This window comes from Zalophus californianus, chromosome X (assembly GCF_009762305.2).
Source record: "Zalophus californianus isolate mZalCal1 chromosome X, mZalCal1.pri.v2, whole genome shotgun sequence".
Taxonomy (NCBI): domain Eukaryota; kingdom Metazoa; phylum Chordata; class Mammalia; order Carnivora; family Otariidae; genus Zalophus; species Zalophus californianus.
Window position 1 is genome coordinate 58,667,136 of NC_045612.1, and position 19,073 is coordinate 58,686,208.

At 34.9% G+C, this 19,073-nt stretch overlaps 1 protein-coding gene across 2 annotated transcripts in view; it reads left to right on the forward strand.

Annotated features, from left to right (window-relative positions):
* The window catches only part of POF1B (POF1B actin binding protein), a 103,735-nt gene extending 84,662 nt beyond the window's left edge, over nucleotides 1-19,073 (forward strand). The window contains exons 15-17 of one of the 2 annotated variants that reach the window (XM_027608279.1): nucleotides 802-884; nucleotides 14,870-14,984; nucleotides 17,176-19,073. In XM_027608279.1, coding sequence (XP_027464080.1) covers nucleotides 802-884; nucleotides 14,870-14,984; nucleotides 17,176-17,181 — 204 coding nt within the window. In that variant the 3' untranslated portion in view covers nucleotides 17,182-19,073. Of the gene's footprint in view, nucleotides 1-801; nucleotides 885-14,869; nucleotides 15,009-17,175 lie in introns of those variants that run through there. The other variant, XM_027608278.1, reaches the window with a different exon arrangement.

Here is a 19,073-nt window from a genome sequence, read left to right on the forward strand (position 1 = left end):
TCAGTTAAGTATGATAAATACTTCCCATGAACTAGAGAAGAGCACATTCCCAAAACTCACTTTATTCATGAAGTAGAATGTAACTGACTGTGAAGAAGTGAAAGATTCGTATTTTAGGAGATATAATTCAAATGAAAGCAAGAATTGAAGCAAAAAAAATGTGTTATTGTGCATTTAATATTTTTAATGTTATGTCTCATTAGCAATGTTACTCCCAGTAAGACTGAGCTTTTTATTCTTTATTATTAGCTGCTTCAGCAAAAGACTGTGTTATATTCTTCTCTGTATCTGTAGCATATGGCCCAGGATCTGTTATAAAATAGCACTGAAGGAAGGAACTACAAAAAATGGTGGCCAGTGTTATATCGCTGTTATTGAACTAATGGTGCTTGTAGTAATGATCAGTGATAGACCTTCTGTTACGAACCAATACCTGCTTCCATATTGAAGTTTCAGTACTTTTCAGCTATGACTATACTTTTCAAGCTTCTTAGGCAAAAAATTTCTCATCTTTATCTTGAGAAACATGCCCATTCAATATCATGTTATCTCTTAAATATAGAAATCCTATACCATTTAGTGATTTCCTGAACAGGCATATTATGTAACTTATTAGGTACCATGAAGCCATAATATACGGTATTCAACAGATGGGGTTGTGGGGTTAGAACATTCTCATGTCCTAGCTAAAAGAGAAGGAAAAAAGTAATTGTTTTTAGTAACCTTGTTAAGTGATCGAACATACTTCTTACCTCATGTTTCTACTGTTTTCAAATAATTATATTGTCTTTTATTTGTAAGGAACTCTCAAAGTTGAGACAAGAAATGTACTCATCTCATAACCAACACTCCAGTGGTGGAAGGACTACTATTACCACTAAAAAGTAATGTATTTTTAAATGAAATTTGAATATGACTTTAGCTATTATTTAATCCAAGTTATAGCATGTTTAATTGATATATATAGTTTGTTTTCTGCAAGGCAGTAAATCTACTGAAGAATGAATATTTACACAAAGACATAGCTGTTATGGAAAATAAAATTCTGTAGCACATCTTTCCTATATTTACAATGTATCAAATACGATGTAAGTGAAAAACAATTTGTTGTTTAGCCAACCATTTGAGTCAAGATTCTTTCAGTAGCACATGCCAGAAACCCAACTTAAACTGGGAATTAGTTAATTCACTTAGTTGGGATTGCTTGGTGTCCAGATGGATTTGTGTGCTCAAAATATGTCTTCAGAAATATGTCCTTCTTTATCTCTTAGCTCTGCTCTTTCCTATGTAGACATTATTCTTAGGCATCTCCCCTTATAATAGCAATCTGACCACAGCTGACATCCCACCAATTTAGCAAAATGAAATAGAAAGTGACTCTTTGGAAATAGTTTCAGCAAAAGTCTATTTTGGATATTTCATATAAATGGAATAAAAATGTGGTCTTTCATGAGTGGATTCTTTCACTTTGCATAATGTTTTCAAGATTCATCCATGTTTTAGGGCGCCTGGGTGGCTCAGTTGGTTAAGCGACTGCCTTCGGCTCAGGTCATGATCCTGGAGTCCCGGGATCGAGTCCCACATTGGGCTCCCTGCTCAGCAGGAAGTCTGCTTCTCCCTCTGACCCTCTTCCTTCTCGTGCTCTCTATCTCTCAAATAAATAAATAAAATCTTTAAAAAAAAAGATTCATCCATGTTTTAGTTTGTGTCTGTACTCCATTGCTTATTGTTACTAAATAATATTACATTTCATGGATATACAACATTTTATGTATACACCTAGGAGTGGGATTGCTGGGGCACATGGCAACTCTGTTTAACTTTTTGAGGAGCTGCTAAACTGTTTTCCAAAGCAGCTACACAATTTGACATTCCCACCAGCAGTGTATTGAGGGTTCCAAATTCTCTCCATCCTCCTCAACATTTGTTATTGGTCATCTCTTAGATTATAGCCCTTCTAAGGGTGGGAGGTGGCATCTTACTCTGGTTTTCATTTGTATTTCTCTAATAATTAATATTTAGTATTTTTTCATGTGCTTATTGGCCATTTATAGATCTTCTTTGGAGAAATGACTGTAAAAATTCTTTGTCCATTTTTAAATTAGATTATTTGCTTTTTTACTGCTGAATTGCAAGAGATATTTATATATTCTGGATACAAGTCCCTTATCAGATATATGATTTTGCAAATATTTTCTTCCATTCTATTGGTTGTCTTTTTACTATCTTGATAGTATCATTTGCAGCAAAAGTTTTTACATTTGAGGAAGTCCAATTAACCTATTTTTTCTTTTCTTACTTCTGCTTTTGGTATCATATTAAGAATTCATTGCCTAATCCAAGGTCATGAAAATGTGCACCCCTGTATTCTCCTAAGAGTTTTATTTATTTATTTTTATTTTTTAAAGATTTTATTTATTTATTTATTTATTTATCAGAGAGAGAGAGCATAAGCAGGGGAAGCAGCAGGCAGAGCAGGCAGAGGGAGAAGCAAGCTCCCTGCTGAGCAGGGAGCCCGATGTGGGACTTGATCCCAGGACCCTGAGATCATGACCTGAGTCAAAGGCAGATGCTTAACTGACTGAGCCACCCAGGCGTCCCTCTCTTAAGAGTTTTATAGTTTTACCTATTACATTTAGATCCATGAACCATTTTGAGTTAATTTTTTCTATGGTGTGAAGTAGGAGTCCAAGTTCATTCTTGTGCATGGGGCTATTTGGTTGTCCCAGTATCTTTTGAGGTATATACTATTCTTTCACTCATTGAATTAACTTGGCATCTTTATTGATAATCAAAAGACCATAAATGTCAGGGTAAATTTGTAGATTCTCTGTTTTACACCATTAATCTATTTGTCTGTCTTCATGCAAGTACCACACTGTCTTAATTATTGTAGCTTTTTAGTTACATTTTGAAACCAGAAGTGTGAGTTTTTAACCAACTGAGCCACCCAGGCGCCCCAGAAGTGTGAGTTTTTAAATTTCTTCTTTTCAAGATTACTTTAGCTATTTTTGGTCCTTTGCTCTTCTATATGTATTTTGGGATAAGCTTGTCAAGGGATTTCATTAAATATGTAGAAAACTTTGGGTATTATTTCCATGCTAACAATAATAAGTCTTTTAATCCTTGAGCATGGGATCCTTTTCCACTTAGATCCTCTTTAATTTCTAAAAACAGTATTTTGTACTTTCATTGCAGAAGTCTTACACTTCTTTTTTTGTTAAATTTATTTCTAAGTATTATATTTTTTGATGTTCCTGTAATAGAATTGGTTTTGATGTTACTGTAAATAGACTTGTTTTCTTTTTTTTTTCTTTTTCTTTGTTTCAAGTTTTTATTTAAATTTTAGTTAGTTAACATATAATGTAATACTAGTTTTAGGAGAGAATTTAGTAATTCATACTTACATATAGCACCCAGTGCTTTTATTTGAGTGTAGTTGACACACAATGTTACATTAGTTTCAGGTGTATAATGCAGTGATTCAACTTCTCTATATGTTATGCTACATTCATCACAAGTGTGGCTCCCACCAGTCACCACGCACCAGTATTACAATATCACTGACTATATTCCTGATGCTGTACCTTTTATTCCTGTGTCTTATTCATTCCATAACTAGAAGCTTATATCTCCCACATCCTTTCACCCATTTTGCCTATCCCCCAACTGCCTCCTTTCTGGCAACCATTGGTTTGTTCTCTGTATTTATAGGTCTGATTCTGCATTTTGTTTATTTTTTGTTGTTCTTGTTTAGGTTCCATATATGAATGAAATCAAATGGTATTTTTCTTTCTTGGTCTGACTTATTTCACTTTGCATAATACCCTCTAGTTCCTTACAGTTGTTGCAAATGGCAAAATCTGATCTTTTTATGGCTGAGTAATATTCCATTATATATCACTTTTTCCTTATCTATTCCTCTTATTGATGGACACTTATGTTGCTTCCATATCTTGCTAAATAATGCTGCAATAAACATAAGGGTGTGCATATCATTTCAAATTAGTATTTTTGTTTTGTTGGGTAAGTACTCACTAGTGGAATTATTGGATCATATGATATTTTTATTTGTAATATTTTATGGAAACTATGCTGATTTCCACAGTGGCTGTACCAACTTATATCCCCATCAACAGTACATGAGGGTTCCTTTTTCTCCACATCCTTGCCAACACTTGTTATATCTTGACTTTTGTATTTTAGCATTCTGATAGGTGTAAAGTGATATTGTGCCTTTGATTTGCATTTCCCTGATGATTAATGATGTTGAGCATCTTTTCATGTGCCTATTGGTCATCTATCTGTTTTCTTTGGAAAAAGAAGGTACTCTGATCCTGTTTTAAGCAAATTGCTTGGTTTTTGGTGTTGAGTTGTATAAGTTTTTTATATATTTTGGATATTAACCCCTTATCAGATATATTATTTACAAATATCTTTTCCCATTCAGTAGGTTGCCTTTTTGTTTTGTTTGTTTCCTTTGCTGTGCAAAAGCTTTTTATAGCTTATTTTTGCTTTTCTTTCCCTTGCTTTATGAGACATATCTCGAAAAATTTGCTGTGGCCAATGTCAGAGAAATTACTGCCTGTGTCTTTTTCTAGGATTTTTATGGTTTCAGGTCTCACATTTAGGTCTCTAATCCATTTTGAGCTTATTTTTGTGTATGGTGTAAGAAAATGGTCTAGTTTCATTCTTTGTGTGTTGCTGTCCAGTTTTCCCAATATGATTTGTGGAAGAGACTATCTTTTCCCTTTATATATTCTTGCCTCCTTCTAATAGACTAATTGACCATGTAAGTGTAGTTTCCTTTCTGGTCTGTCTATTTTTTTCCATTGACATATGTGTCTGTTTTTGTGCCATTACCATAATGTATTGATTATGTACTATGTAATGTATCTTGAAATTTGGAAATGTGATACCTACAAATTTGTTTTTCTTTCTCAAGATTGTTTTGGCTATTTGGGGTCTTCAGCAGTTCCATAAATATTTTAGGATTATTTGTTCTAGTTCTGTGAAAAATGTTTTTTTTTTTTTTTAAAGGGATTACATTGTATATGTAGATTGCTTTGGGTAGCACAAACATTTTAAAAATATTAAGGCTCCCAATCCATAAGCATGGTATATGTTTCCATTTGTTTGTGTTGTCTTCAGTTTCTTTCTTCAGCATTTTATTGTTTTCAGAGTACAGGTCTTTCACCTCCTTAGTTAAGTTTATCTGTAGGAATTTTGTTCTTTTTGGCACAATGAAAATGGGATTGTTTTCTTAATTTCACTTTCTGCTGCTTCATTATTAGTTTATAGGAATGCAACAGATTTCTGTACTTTGATTTTGTATCCTGTGACTTTACTGAATTCATTTATTACTTCCAATTGTTTTTTATGGAGTCTATAGGGCTTTCTATGTATAGTATGTTATCTACAAATAGTGGAAGATTTACTTCTTCCTTACCAGTATGGATGCTTCTTATTTCTTTTTCTTGTCAGCTGTGGCTAAGACTTTCAGTACTATGTTGAATAAAAGTGGTAAAAGTGGACATCCCTGTCTTGTTCCTGATCTTTAAGGAAAAGCTCTCAGTTTTTCACCATTGGGTATGATGTTGGCTGCAGGTTTTTCATACGTGGCCTTTATTATGTTAAGGTATGATTCCTCTGAACACATTTTGTTGAGAATTTTAATCATGAACAGATGTTGAATTTTGTCAGATGCATTTTCTGCATCTACTGAAATGATTATACAATTTCTATCTTTCCATTGTTGATGTGGTGTATCACGTTGATTGATTTGAGAATATTGAACCATCTTTGCATCCCCAGAATAAATCAGTTGATCATAGTGAATGATGCTTTTGATGCATTACTGACTGTAGTTTGCTAATATTTTGTTAAGGATTTTTGTATTTATGTTCATCACAGATGTTGGCCTGTAGTTTTCCTTTCTGTGGTGTCTTTGGTTTTGGTATCAGAGCAATGTTGGTCTCATAGTAAGTATTTGGAAGCTTTTCTTCCTCTTTTTGGGGGAATAATTTGAGGGTAATAGGTATTAATACTTCTTTTTTAATTTAAATTCAATTTAGTTAACATATAATGTACTGTTAGTTTCAAGGGTAGAATTTAGTGATTCATCAGTTGCATATAACACCCAGTGCTCATTACATTAAGTGACCTCCTTAATGCCTATCACCCAATTACACCATCCCCCAACCCACTTCCCTTCCAGCAACCCTCAGTTTGTTAAGAGTCTCTTATGGGTTTCCTCTCTCTCTGTTTTTATCTTATTTTATTTTTCCTTCCATTCCCCTATGTTCATCTGTTTTGTTTCTTAAATTCCACAATGAGTTAAATCATATGATATTTGTCTTTCTTTGACTGAGTTATTTCACTTACCATAATACACTCTAGTTCCATCCACATCATTACAAATGGCAAGATTTCATTCTTTTGATGGTTGAGTGTGTGTGTGTGTGTGTGTGTGTGTGTGTGTGTGTGTGTGTATGTGTGTATATATATATGTATATATATATATATATACACTCCATCCCCACATCTTTTGTGGGGTTGGAGTGTATCCATCCCCACATCTTTTGATCCATTCGTCTGTTGATGGACATCTGGGCTATTTCCATAGTTTGGCTATTGTGGACAATGCTGGTATAAACATTGGGATGTATGTGCTCCTTCAAATCACTGTTTGCATCCTTTGGATAAATACTTAATAGTGCAATTGCTGGGTCATAGGGTCGCTCTATTTTTAACTTTTTGAGGAACCTCTGTACTGTTTTCCAGAATGGGTACACCAGTTAGCATTTCCACCAGCATCATGGGAGTGTTTCCTTTTCTCTGCATCCTTGCCAACATCTGTTGTTTCCTGAGTTGTTAATTTTAGCCATTCTGACCAGTGTGAGATGGTATCTCATTGTGATTTTGATTTGTATTTCCCTGATGCTGAGTGATGTTGAGCATTTTTTCATGTGTCAGCCATTTGCATGTCTTCTTTGGAGAAATGTCTGTTCATGTCTTCTGCCCATTTCTTGACTGGAGTTTTTGTTTTTTTGGGGTGTTGAGTTTGATATGTTCTTTATAGATTTTGGATACTAGCTGTTTATCTGATATTTCATTTGTGAATATCTTCTCCCATTCAGTAGGTTGCCTTTTAGTTTTGTTGATTGTTTCCTTTGCTCTCCAAAAAGCTTTTATCCTGACAAAGTCCGAATAATTGATTTTTCCTTAGTTGTGCTTGCCACCGGAGACATGTTTAGCAAGAAGTTGCTATGGCTGAGGTCAAGGGGGTTGCTGCCTCTGTTCTCCTCTAGGATTTTGAAAGACTCCTGTCTCACATTAAGGTCTTTCAACCATTTTGAGTTTATTTTTCTGTATGGTGTAAGAAAGTGGTCCAGTTTCACTTTTCTGAATGTGGCTGTCCATTTTCCCAACACCATTTGTTGAAGACTGTCTTTTTTTCCACTGGATATTCTTTTCTGTTTTGTTGAAGATTAACTGACCATAAATTTGAGGGTCCATTTCTGGGTTCTCTATTCTGTTCCACTGAACCATGTGTCTGTTTTTATGTCAGTACCATACTGTCTTCATGACTACAGCTTTGAAATACAGCTTGAAGTCTGGAATTGTCATGCCTCCAGCTTTGGTTTTCTTTTTCAACATTTCTTTGGTTATTCAGGTTTTTTTCTGGTTCCATACAAATTTTAGAATTGTTTGTTCCAGCTTCGTGAAAAATGCTGGTGGTATTTTGATAGAGATTGCATTGAATGTGCAGATTGCTTTAGGTAGCATAGACATTTTAACAATATTTGTTTTTCTAATCCATAAACATGGACTATTTTTCCATTTTTTTGTGTCTTCTTCAATTTCTTTCATAAGTGCTCTATAGTTTTCAGAGTACAGATCTTTACCTTGTTGGGTAGGTTTATTCCTAGGTATCTTATGTTTTATGGTGTAATTGTAAATGGGATTGATTCCTTGATTTCTCCTTCTTCTGCTTCATTGTTAGTGTATAGAAATGCAACAGACTTCTATGCTTTAATTTTATATTCTGCGACTTTGCTGAATTCTTGTATCAGTTCTAGAAATTTTGGGGTGGAATCTTTTGGGTTTTCTACATAGAGTAGCATGTTATCTGCAAAGAGTGAAAGTTTGACTTCTTCTTTGCTGATTTGGATGCCTTTTATTTCTTTTTGTTGTCTGATGGTTGAGGCTAGGACTTCCAGTACTATGTTAAACAACAGTGGTGAGAGTGGACATCCCTGTCCTGTTCCTGACCTTAGGGGAAAAGCTATCAGTTTTTCCCTGTTGAGGATATTTACTGTGGGTCTTTGTATATGGCCTTTATGATATTGAAGTATGTTCCTTCTATCCCTACATTGTGGAGAGTTATTATCAAGAATGGATGCTGTATGCTGTCAAATGCTTTTTCTACATATATTGAAAGGTCATGTGGTTCTTGTCCTTTCTTTTATTAATGTGATGTATCACACTGATTGATTTGTGGATGTTGAACCATTCCTGCAGCCCAGGAATAAATCCCACTTGGTTGTGGTAAGTAATCTTTTTAATGTACTATTGGATCCTATTAGCTAGTACCTTGGTGAGAATTTTTGCTTCCAGTTTCATCAGGGATATTGGTCTGTAATTCTCCTTTTTGATGGGGTTTTTGTCTCTTGGGATGAAGGTAATGCTAGCCTCATGGAATGAGTTTGGAAGTTTTCCTTCCAGTTCTATTTTTTGGAACAGTTTCAGAAGAATAGGAATTAATTCTTTTTAAATGTTAGTACAATTCCCCTGGGAAGCCATCTGGCCCTGGACTCTTATTTGTTGGGAGATTTTTGATTACTGCTTCAATTTCTTTGCTGATTATGGGTCTGTCCAGGTTTCTATTTCTTCCTGTTTCAGTTTTGGTAGTTTATATGTTTTTAGGATTTATCTGTTTCTTCCAGACTGCCTAAATTTTTGGCACATAATTTTTCATAATATTCTCTTATAACTAGTTGCATTTCCTTTGTATTGTTTGTGATCTTTCCTTTTCATTCATGATTTTATTTATTTGGGTCTTTTCTTTTTGATAAGTCTGTCTAGGGATTTATTAACCTTGTTAATTTTTTCAGAGAACCAGCTCCTAGTTTCATTGATTTGTTATACTGGTTTTTTGATGTCTATATCATTCATTTCTGCTCTAATCTTTATTATTTCTCTTGTCCTGATGGATTTTGGCTTTATTTGCTATTCTTTTCCTGTTCCTTTAGGTGCAAGGTTAGGTTGTGTATTTGAGACTTTTATTGCTTCTTGAGGTAGGCCTGTATTGTTATATACTTCACTCTGAGGGCCTCCTTTGTTACATACCAAAGGTTTTGAACTGTCATGTTTTCATTTTCATTTGCTTTGATGTATTTTTTAATTCTTCTTTAATTTCCTGCTTGACCCATTCATTCTTTAGTAGAATGTTCTTCAACTTCCATGTATTTGTGGTCCTTCCGAACTTTTTCTTGTGGTTGACTTCAAGTTTCATAGCACAGTGGTCTGAAAATATCCATGGTATGCTCTCAGTCTTTTTGTGCCAGTTGAGTCCTGATTTGTGACACAGTATGTGATCTATTCTGGATAATGTTCCATGTGCACTCGAGAAGAATGTGTATTCTGCTGCTTTAGGATGAAACTCTCTGAACATATTTGTTAAGTCCATCTGTTCCAGTGTGTCATTCAAAGCCCTTGTTTCCTTGTTGATCTTCTGCTCAGATGATCTGTCCATTGCTGTGAGTGGGGTGTTAAAGTTCCCTACTGTTATTGTATTATTATCAATGAGTTTCTTTAGTTTTGTTATTAATTGGTTTATTATTTGACTGCTACCAAGTTGGAGCATAAATATTTACAACTGTTAGATCTTCTTGTTAGATAGGCCCTTTTATTATGATATAGTGACTTTCTTCATCTCTCATTACAGTCTTTGATTTAAAATCTATGGCTACCTCAGCTTTCTTTTGATGTCCATTAGCATGATAAATGGTTCTCCACCCCCTTTCAATCTGGAGGTGTCTTGAGTCTAAAATGAGTCTCTTGTAAGTAACATATTGATGGGTCTTGGTTTTTCATCCATTTTGTAACCCTATGTCTTTTATTGGAGCACTTAGTCCATTTACATTCACAGTCATTATTGAAAGATATGAATTTAGTACCATTGTATTACCTATAAAGTTGCTGTTTCTGTAAATTGTCTCTGTTCCTTCCTAGTGTTTGTTACTCTTGGTTTCTCTTTCTGCTGAAAGGGTTCCCTTTAATATTTCTTGCAGGGTTGGTTTAGTGTTCATGAATTCCTTTCGTTTTTGTCTTGGAAACTCTTTATCTCTCCTTCTATTCTGAATGATAGCCTTGTTGGATAAAGTATTCTTGGCTGCATATTTTTCCAATTTAGGATGTTGAGTATATCATGCCAGTCTTTTCTGGCCTGCCAGGTCTCTGTGGAAAGATCTGCTGCCAGCCTTTTATGTCTACTCTTATAAGTTAAGGACCTATTTTCCCCAACTGCTTTCTGAATTTTCTCTTTATCTTTGCAATTTGCAAGTTTCACTATAATATGTCATGATGTTGACCTATTTTTGTTGATTCTGAGGGTTTTGTGCCTCTTGGACTTGAAAGCCTGTTTCCTTACCCACGTTAAGGAAGTTCTCAGGTATAATTTGTTCAAATCAACCTGCTGACCCTTTCCCCCACTTTTCTTCTGAGACTCCTTTAATATTGATATTATTTCACTTTATGGAATTACTGAGTTTCTTAAGTCTATGTTAATGATCTAATAATTTTATTTCCCTCTTCTTTTCAGCTTCATTATATTCCATAATTTTATCTTCCATATCACTGATTTTTATGGCCTCCACTTGGGACTGCATCTTGGTTATAGCTTTTTTAATTTTGGCTTTACTAGATTTTAGTTCTTTTATCTCTACAATAAGGGATTCTCTAGTGTCTTCTTTACTTTTCTCAAGCCCAGCTCGCATCTGTATAATTGTTTTAAATTCTAACCCAAACATCTTACTTATATCTGTACTCATTAAGTAACTGGCTGTGAGTAATACCTCTTGTTCTATCTTTCGGGGTGAATTTCTCCATATTGTCATTTTGTCCAGAAAAGAAAAGAAGAAAGAAAAAGAAAACAACAACAATAACAACAACAAAACAAACAAACAAAACTAGCTCCTGGGTGTGTTTTGGTCTGCTTGTTAAAAGAAACTAGGTCCGAAAATAAGAAAAAAAAAATATATATATAAAATACAGTGAGGGAACAAAAACTAAAAATATATATAAAAAAGTGTATATGCACAAAATTTAAAAAGAATTTTTAAAAAATTGAAAAAATAAAATAGCTTAAGAAATTATAATGAAAAACTAAAGAACAAAAGTACAAAGGATACTAGATACTATTTTCTTTAGTAAATTTGGTGTGAGTTGTTTGCGCTGGTCTTCTGGGAGAGGGGTCTTTTGCGGTGATTCTCAGGTGGACTTGCTCTAGTGGAAATGCACCTCCAGTGCCCAGGGAGGCAGGGCTTGTTGTAAGCAGCTCTGGACTCCACTAGGTGGTGCTGTTTTGCTCTGTGCGTCTTCCAGCACTGATCTGCAGGATGAATATTGCTGTGCCCTGCTCTCTGGCCCCAGAGCTGAAAATTCGCGCCCCCCACTCTTCAGTGAGCCCTCAGAAAAGAGCAATCAATCACTCTTGTCTCCCCAGTTTCCATCAGGGCTCGGTTCACCCTGCCTGTGTTGAGCTTTTTATCTCAGGCATGCAACTGAGTTTCAAAACTCCAAATTTTAGGGATTCGCACAGTGAAGACCAGCACTACACCTCCCAGGGAATGTCTCCAGGTGCATCTGCCTTTTGTTGGACACCTCCCAGGAAAGCAGTCGCTGGAATGTGTGGTGGTTCGAAGTTTATGGCAACACAGAGCAGAAAGTTGGCACCTAGACTCACTGTTTTCAGCCAGCTTCCATGCTCCTTTGCCTGGCAACAGGCCCGCACTTAGGCACCACCTATTCTTCTTGCGACCCAGGGGAATCTTCGGACCATGCTGTCACACCTGGGATTCTGCCCTGCTTCACTGCCTTTAAGCCAGGCATGTCCCCCACTGTAGCAGACTTCTAAAAGTTCCAATTTTGTGATCCACTGCTTATAATACTTTGCGGTAGCCGCCTTAAGGAGGCTCCCTACCTTCTGGCCATAGCCTCAGCTATATCACACCTGATTCAAACCTCTGCACCTCCTACCTTCCAAATGGTGGTTGATTTTCTACTCAAAGATTTGCAGTATTTGTTTGCTCAGGCCTCCAATTGATTTGTCCCATGTTCAGAATGATTTGATAACTATCTAGTTGTATTCAAGGGATGAAATAAACTTAGGTTCCCCCTACTCCTCCACCATCTTAACTCCTCTCTGTAATTCCTTTTAACTGGTAGAATTCGTCGATGAATCCGTCTGGTCCTAGACTTTTATTTATTTATTTATTTTAGAAAGGGAGAGAGAGAGAGAGAAAGAATATTTTTTATTATGTTAATCACCATACATTACATCATTAGTTTTTTTAAATTTTTTATTGTTATGTTAATCACCATACATTACATCATTAGTTTTTGATGTAGTGTTCCATGATTCATTGTTTCTGCATAACACCCAGTGCTCCATGCAGAACGTGCCCTCTTTAATACCCATCACAAGGCTAACCCATCCTCCCACCCCCCTCCCCTCTAGAACCCTCAGTTTGTTTTTCAGAGTCCATAGTCTCTCATGGTTCGTCTCCCCCTCCAATTTCCCCCCCTTCATTCTTCCCCTCCTGCTATCTTCTTCTTCTTTTTTTTTAACATAAAATGTATTATTTGTTTCAGAGGTACAGATCTGTGATTTAACAGTCTTGCACAATTCACAGCACTCACCATAGTACATACCCTCCCCAATGTCTATCACCCAGCCGCCCCATCCCTCCCACCCCCCGCCACTCCAGTAACCCTCAGTTTGTTTCCTGAGATTAAGAATTCCTCATATCAGTGAGGTCATATGATACATGTCTTTCTCTGATTGACTTATTTTGCTCAGCATAACACTAGAGAGAGAATCTTTAAGCAGGCTCCATACCCAGTGCAGAACCCAATGTGGGGCTCAATCTCACAACCCTGAGATCATGACCTGAGCCGAGATCATGACCTGAGCCGAAATCAAAAGTCAGATGCTTAACTGACTGAGCCACCCAGGCACCACCTAGACTTAATTTTTTGATAATTTTTGGACAACACATTCAATTTTGTTACTAGGAATCAGTCTGCTCAGATTTATATTTCTTCTTCATTTGGTTTTAGAAGATTGTGTTTCTAGGTATTTTTCCTTTTCTTCCAGGTTGTCCAACTTTTTGGCATATAATTTTTTACTGTATTCTCTTATAATGCTTTCTATTTCTGTGGTGTCAGTTGTTACTTCTCTTTTTCTGATTTTATTTATTTGGGTCCTTTCTCTTTGCCTCTGTTTTCCTTCATCATTCTTTTTCTTGAGTTTCACTGAGCTTCTTGGATCTGTGTGTTTAGAGTTTTCATCAAATCTGGAAACAATTTGGTCATTATTTCTTCAATTATTTTTTGTCTCCTGCCAATCATGTAGGACTTCAATTACACATATGTGAGAGCAACTAATATTTCCCATAGGTAACTGATACTCTGTACATTTTTCCAGTTTTTTTCCCCTTGTGTTTTATTTTGGATAATTTCTCTTCCTGTCTTCAAATTCAGTAATATTTTCTTCTGCAAGGCCTATTCTGCTGTTAATCCCATACAGTGTAATTTTCATCTTTAGAAGTCCAGTGTAGATCTTTATATCCTCCATTGTTCTCATCACATTCATACTTTCCTCTAACTTCTTGAGTATACATTTAAAAAATATTTTTAATAGATGCAACCATGACTACTTATTTCCTTTATCTGTCATTTCTTGTTCTTTTTCTACTAATTTGTTTTTCTCCTCATTATTAGTCACATCTTCCTGCTTCCATACCACTAATTTTTGTATTGAATGCCATGTATTGTAATTTTACACACTTGAATTCTGGATTTTTTATTTCACTGCAAGTATTCTGTGGTTTTATTCTGAGATGGAATTACCTGGATACAGTTCAATACTTTCAGGTCTTGCTTTTAAACTGTTAAAACCTGCAGTATAGGACTAATGTTATCCCAACACTAACACAATATTCTTCTACAGTTTCTTCCTGATGCCCCTTGCATTAAGAGGTCTTTCCACTCTGGTTAGTGGAACACGAGCTATTCCCTTCATTATGTGAACTCCAGGGATTTCCAGGCTGCTCCTTTCCAGTGCTTCTTTCCCTAGCTTCAGTAGTTTTTCCACATGCCTACACTAATCAGTACTTCCAAAGACTTGTGGAGAGTCCTCTACAGGTCTTTGACGTTTATTTATGTAGCTCTCTTCTGTCTGGTATTCTGCCCCATACCAGCTGCTTTGGCATACCTTTACTTGAAATTCTGTCACTTCAATTTTATGAGACTGAAGGGATTTATTTGGCTCCACTTTCCCTATCCTGTGAGCAAGAAAATCTCCAGGTAGTGAGCTAGGCACTTGTAGGGCTCATGTCATTTGGTTCCCTTCTCTAAGATCATTGTCTTGTGCTGCCAGTGGTCCATAATTGCAGAAGCAGAAGTACTTCCTTCTTACTCTTTTGAAAATAATAGTAGTAAAGCTTTGTAGATATTCTCTTTTTAGAGTTAAAAGTCATTAAAAGCCAACTTAATATAATAAGGAGAATCAAACTAGGAGTGACTAAAAAGGAATGAGAGTCATTTTCTTGTGCAGGTTGTAAACTAACTTTTTTCTGTATAGGTACAGGACACAATATCCAATCCTAGGCCTCCTTTATGATGACTATGAATATATACCACCAGGTAGTGACACACAGACTATTGTGATTGAGAAAACAGAAGACAAATGGACTTGTGTAAGTTCCCTTGTGTATTTCTAATCCTATTAAGAAGAGAAATTTATATATATTCTATATATAACAGCCTTCAAAAATTGTGGTAAAATATCAAAGTGAACTAAAATCTTCCAGTTTGTTTTTTCTCTTAAAGATTTCCCCATGTTTTCCTTACTGATTTATAGTATGAATTAAGAAACTTTAAAATGATTCAAACACAGGTAATATAATTGTTTTTGAACTGATTCTATTCAAATTTTCAAAAAAACCCTAATTTTTTCTAAAGCAAGTAAAAAATGTCATAGACAATTATGAAGAACAATGGTGTATGGAGAAGAGGAATGTTTTAATAGAATTTGTCTTTCAGTCTTGAATGTGGTCTTACTACTATAGATAGAAAATTTTCAGTATTTTGAAAGCAAGGAAGTATGTCTGTCTTACTCAAGAGATTTTAAGATCCTCCAACCTTAAATTCCACAGTTATAGTGAGGCTGATGAAGAATACTTTATGGGTCATGTACTCTAATATCTACCTTCTATAACATCTTCCAAGATGACCAAGTAACATGGACCTTAGCATCTTTTTAAGTAGGCCAATACATTGCTAAGTGGTGCTGATTACTAAAACCCTCTTCTTATAAAGGACTCAATACTACTTTACTAAAACTTTTACTTATTGTTCTGTTAACCTTTAAAGAGTGAACATCAAATAAGAGATATATTCACCTTAGAGCAGTGGCTCTCTATCAGGGGCAATTTTGCCCCCTAGGGGACATTTAGCTATGTCTGGAGACATTTTTGGTCTTCACAACTGGGAGATGGGTATTATTGGCATCTGGTGGCTAAAAGCCAGGGATGCTGCTAAAGATCATACAATGACTATGACAGTCTCCCACAACAAAGAATTGTCCAGCCCAAAATGTTAATACTGCTGAGGTTTGAGAAACCCTAACGTGACAGAATCACCTTGGAGTCTTTTCTTCCTAATTGTATACTCCTACACTACTGCCAAGAGGTTCTAACTGTAAACCATTGATAATGATGGGAATGCATGATATCCCTCAAGAGCAATGGACATAAATAATGTTGAGAATGACAGCTCTAAACCACACAGAATCTGACTTTAACACTGAAAATGACAGGCTTTGTTATGTTAAAAACTGCTTAAGTACTAAAAGCAGGTAAAAATAATCTACGGTTATTAAAATCAGTAAGTGGTTATCCTTGAAGGCAGGTACTGATTGGAAGGGAGCACAAGGAGGGCAACTAGGATGTTAATGCATTGTTACTTGATCTGGGTAATGGTTGCATATGTGTGTTAAGTTTGGGGAAATTCATATTGTTGTATACTTATATGTGTACTTTTTCTATAGGTTTATTATACTTCAATAAGTTTTAAAATGCCTAAGTATACCATGAGGAGCAACAGATAAATACACAAATGTCAATTGTTCTGCAGAACCTTTTGAAGAAATTTTAAAATGTCAGATTTATAGTTAATAAAAGACTGCAGACATTGTTAATAAATTACTGTAGATGTATAGTTAATAAAATTAAATCACTAGTGCACCAATGTGAAGACTTGCCAAATGAAGGGTCTACAGAATAGTAGTCATTATTTCTCTCTCCATTAAAAATGTGCAGTAATAAACATCAAACTTGATATCTGGAGGGGACTAGAGGAAGTTCAAAATATATTTTAGTAAGTTCACAAATTATAGGTCTCTCTTAACAGATAATGTTTAGACATATTTAGCCTCTAAATAAGATACCAAGGAAGAAATCTACTCAATCCTCCCTTCAGTAATTGAAACATATACCTTGACTAAAGTCAGATAAACCATTGTTTCACTGAATGTACATATAAAAAGTTACCACAAAATGCAGTACATTTCCTTTGGTTTTATGTATATCAACTTATATCATTTTCCATAACTGGGTATATACAATAAGAATATCTTAAATGAGGGGTGCCTAGGTGGCTCAGTCATTAAGCGTCTGCCTTTCGCTCAGGTCATGATCCCAGGGTCCTGGGATCAAGCCCCACATCGGGCTCCCTGCTCAGCGGGAAGCCTGCTTCTCCCTCTCCCCCACTTGTGTTGCCTCTCTTGCTGTGTCTCTCTGTCAAATAAATAAATAAAATCTTAAAAAAAAGAATATCTTAAATGAATTATGAACCAGTTGTAAATTAACTTTTTTTTTCCTTTTCTAGCCATGAATGGATCTCCAACTCAAAGGAGTTTTTTGTGCATCTTACATTAGTATTTTGTTATTTTCCATAACTAAAGGCCAATCAAAATTTTGAACCATGCTACTACTAGTGAATCTAATGGAATGAAATAGTTCTGCAGATGACTGTTTCTCCAGCCACTAATGAGACTTTTCTACCACATTTTTGTATTCAATAGCAACACCCTGCTTGTTTAAACTTCAATTCTAGACACTGTAGAACATAATGCACTGGTTTTCAATACAGTACTTCTTAGACACTGAATTAATTTGTTGGGGTAGAGATTTTACAAGTTATTCCATTAGAAGATTTTCTCTGATATTAGGTGTGCAATTCATCTACAAAAGTAAATACTGTTTTTTAATGAAAAAAAGAGGCAAAAACTATTGAATTTTTAAAAAGTTTACTACATTGTATATATAGCATATAATTTGCTTTTCTCACATTAAACTCTGACTAAAAGAGATGCTCTATTATATGCTATTTATACCTTTTGGAGACATAACTAAATCAAAGGTGATGGTTAATTTCATTTATCAGGGAAGTAGGATAATATCTTTTAAAATAACTAAATCCACTAAATTACACATTATACTATTATGGTTCTAAGAACATATCAGTGGCTTGGCTTGACAAATCTGTTCTTTAAAAGCATATCCTCCTCAAATAAGTCCACCACTTCCTTAAAAATATGTAATACTATATTGTAGGAGTGTAGAAGGAAGGCGGGCTTTTTACTAGAAGTATACAACATGTAACATTGAATTGTTAGATTAAGGCTTTGGGAATAAAAAGAGCAAGAACAAATACTTGATACCTGTATCTTATTTGGGAAAAAAGATTTTATAGTATTTAATGCACTTAGAAGTTGACTAATTGGGTTCTAATGACTTTGCAAAGTGAACAAAAATATTTTCCAAATACATTAGTAGATAAGAATGAAATTTCTTAATTTCAACCCCATGGTTAAAGTTTAGAATTGGTGAAAATTAAAATGTTTGCATTTGACAAAGTATAGATTAAGGCAATAAATATATTTGGGTTACATGTGAATGAGGTTTTGCACTGAAATATCTCTGCACATATCTATATAGTATTGTCATGCCTTATAATTATATTCTAATAATGATTCATTATACTAAGAAACTATTAAGATAGGAACAGATGAGGCATTATACTAAATCAAGACATAAATGAGGAGATAAATGCTTTTAATATTCTTATATAAATATTCAAATAGGTCTTGATATGAAGCTAAGAGCCTTATTTTATTATCTTAATACTTTGACTAAAATGCTAAGCTCTATAATTGGATTAATATAATTCCAATTTTATATTTTGTGATAGAAAATGTTAATATTCTTCATGAGTTATATAGTCCTTATATTTTTTCCCTTGGTGTAGGAACAACAGGGCAGTTTCTCCCCTGCTAACTACACATGTAACAAAATTATGCCACATTATCTACTCATTACATATGATATAAATGGAAGTTTTTAGTAGCCTGATAGAAAATTGCTGGCATAACTGAAAATTAGAACAAGTGTGATTTTCCCAAAATGTTCTTAAATAAAAATAACAATGTCCAAAATTTGGGGCAGTTAAAAAATTAACAGTTCAGGTAATTGATCTATGCATAATGAATGGGTGTTGTAACAAGGTGCTCATTAGACTTAACAAACTTAAATGTATGTATTCCTTTTCCAATGTGTGGTTAAAAGCAATAGAAATAGTAGTGATGTTTTTTCCTCTCAAAAGTTTCACACAGCTTATCTTTGAAAATTGCAAAGATACTGTCAGGTGAGAAATGCCTATTTATCTAATTTCTGTTCCAGTATGTTTTGCTTTAGATATTAAATAAAATGGAGACTGTGCAATTA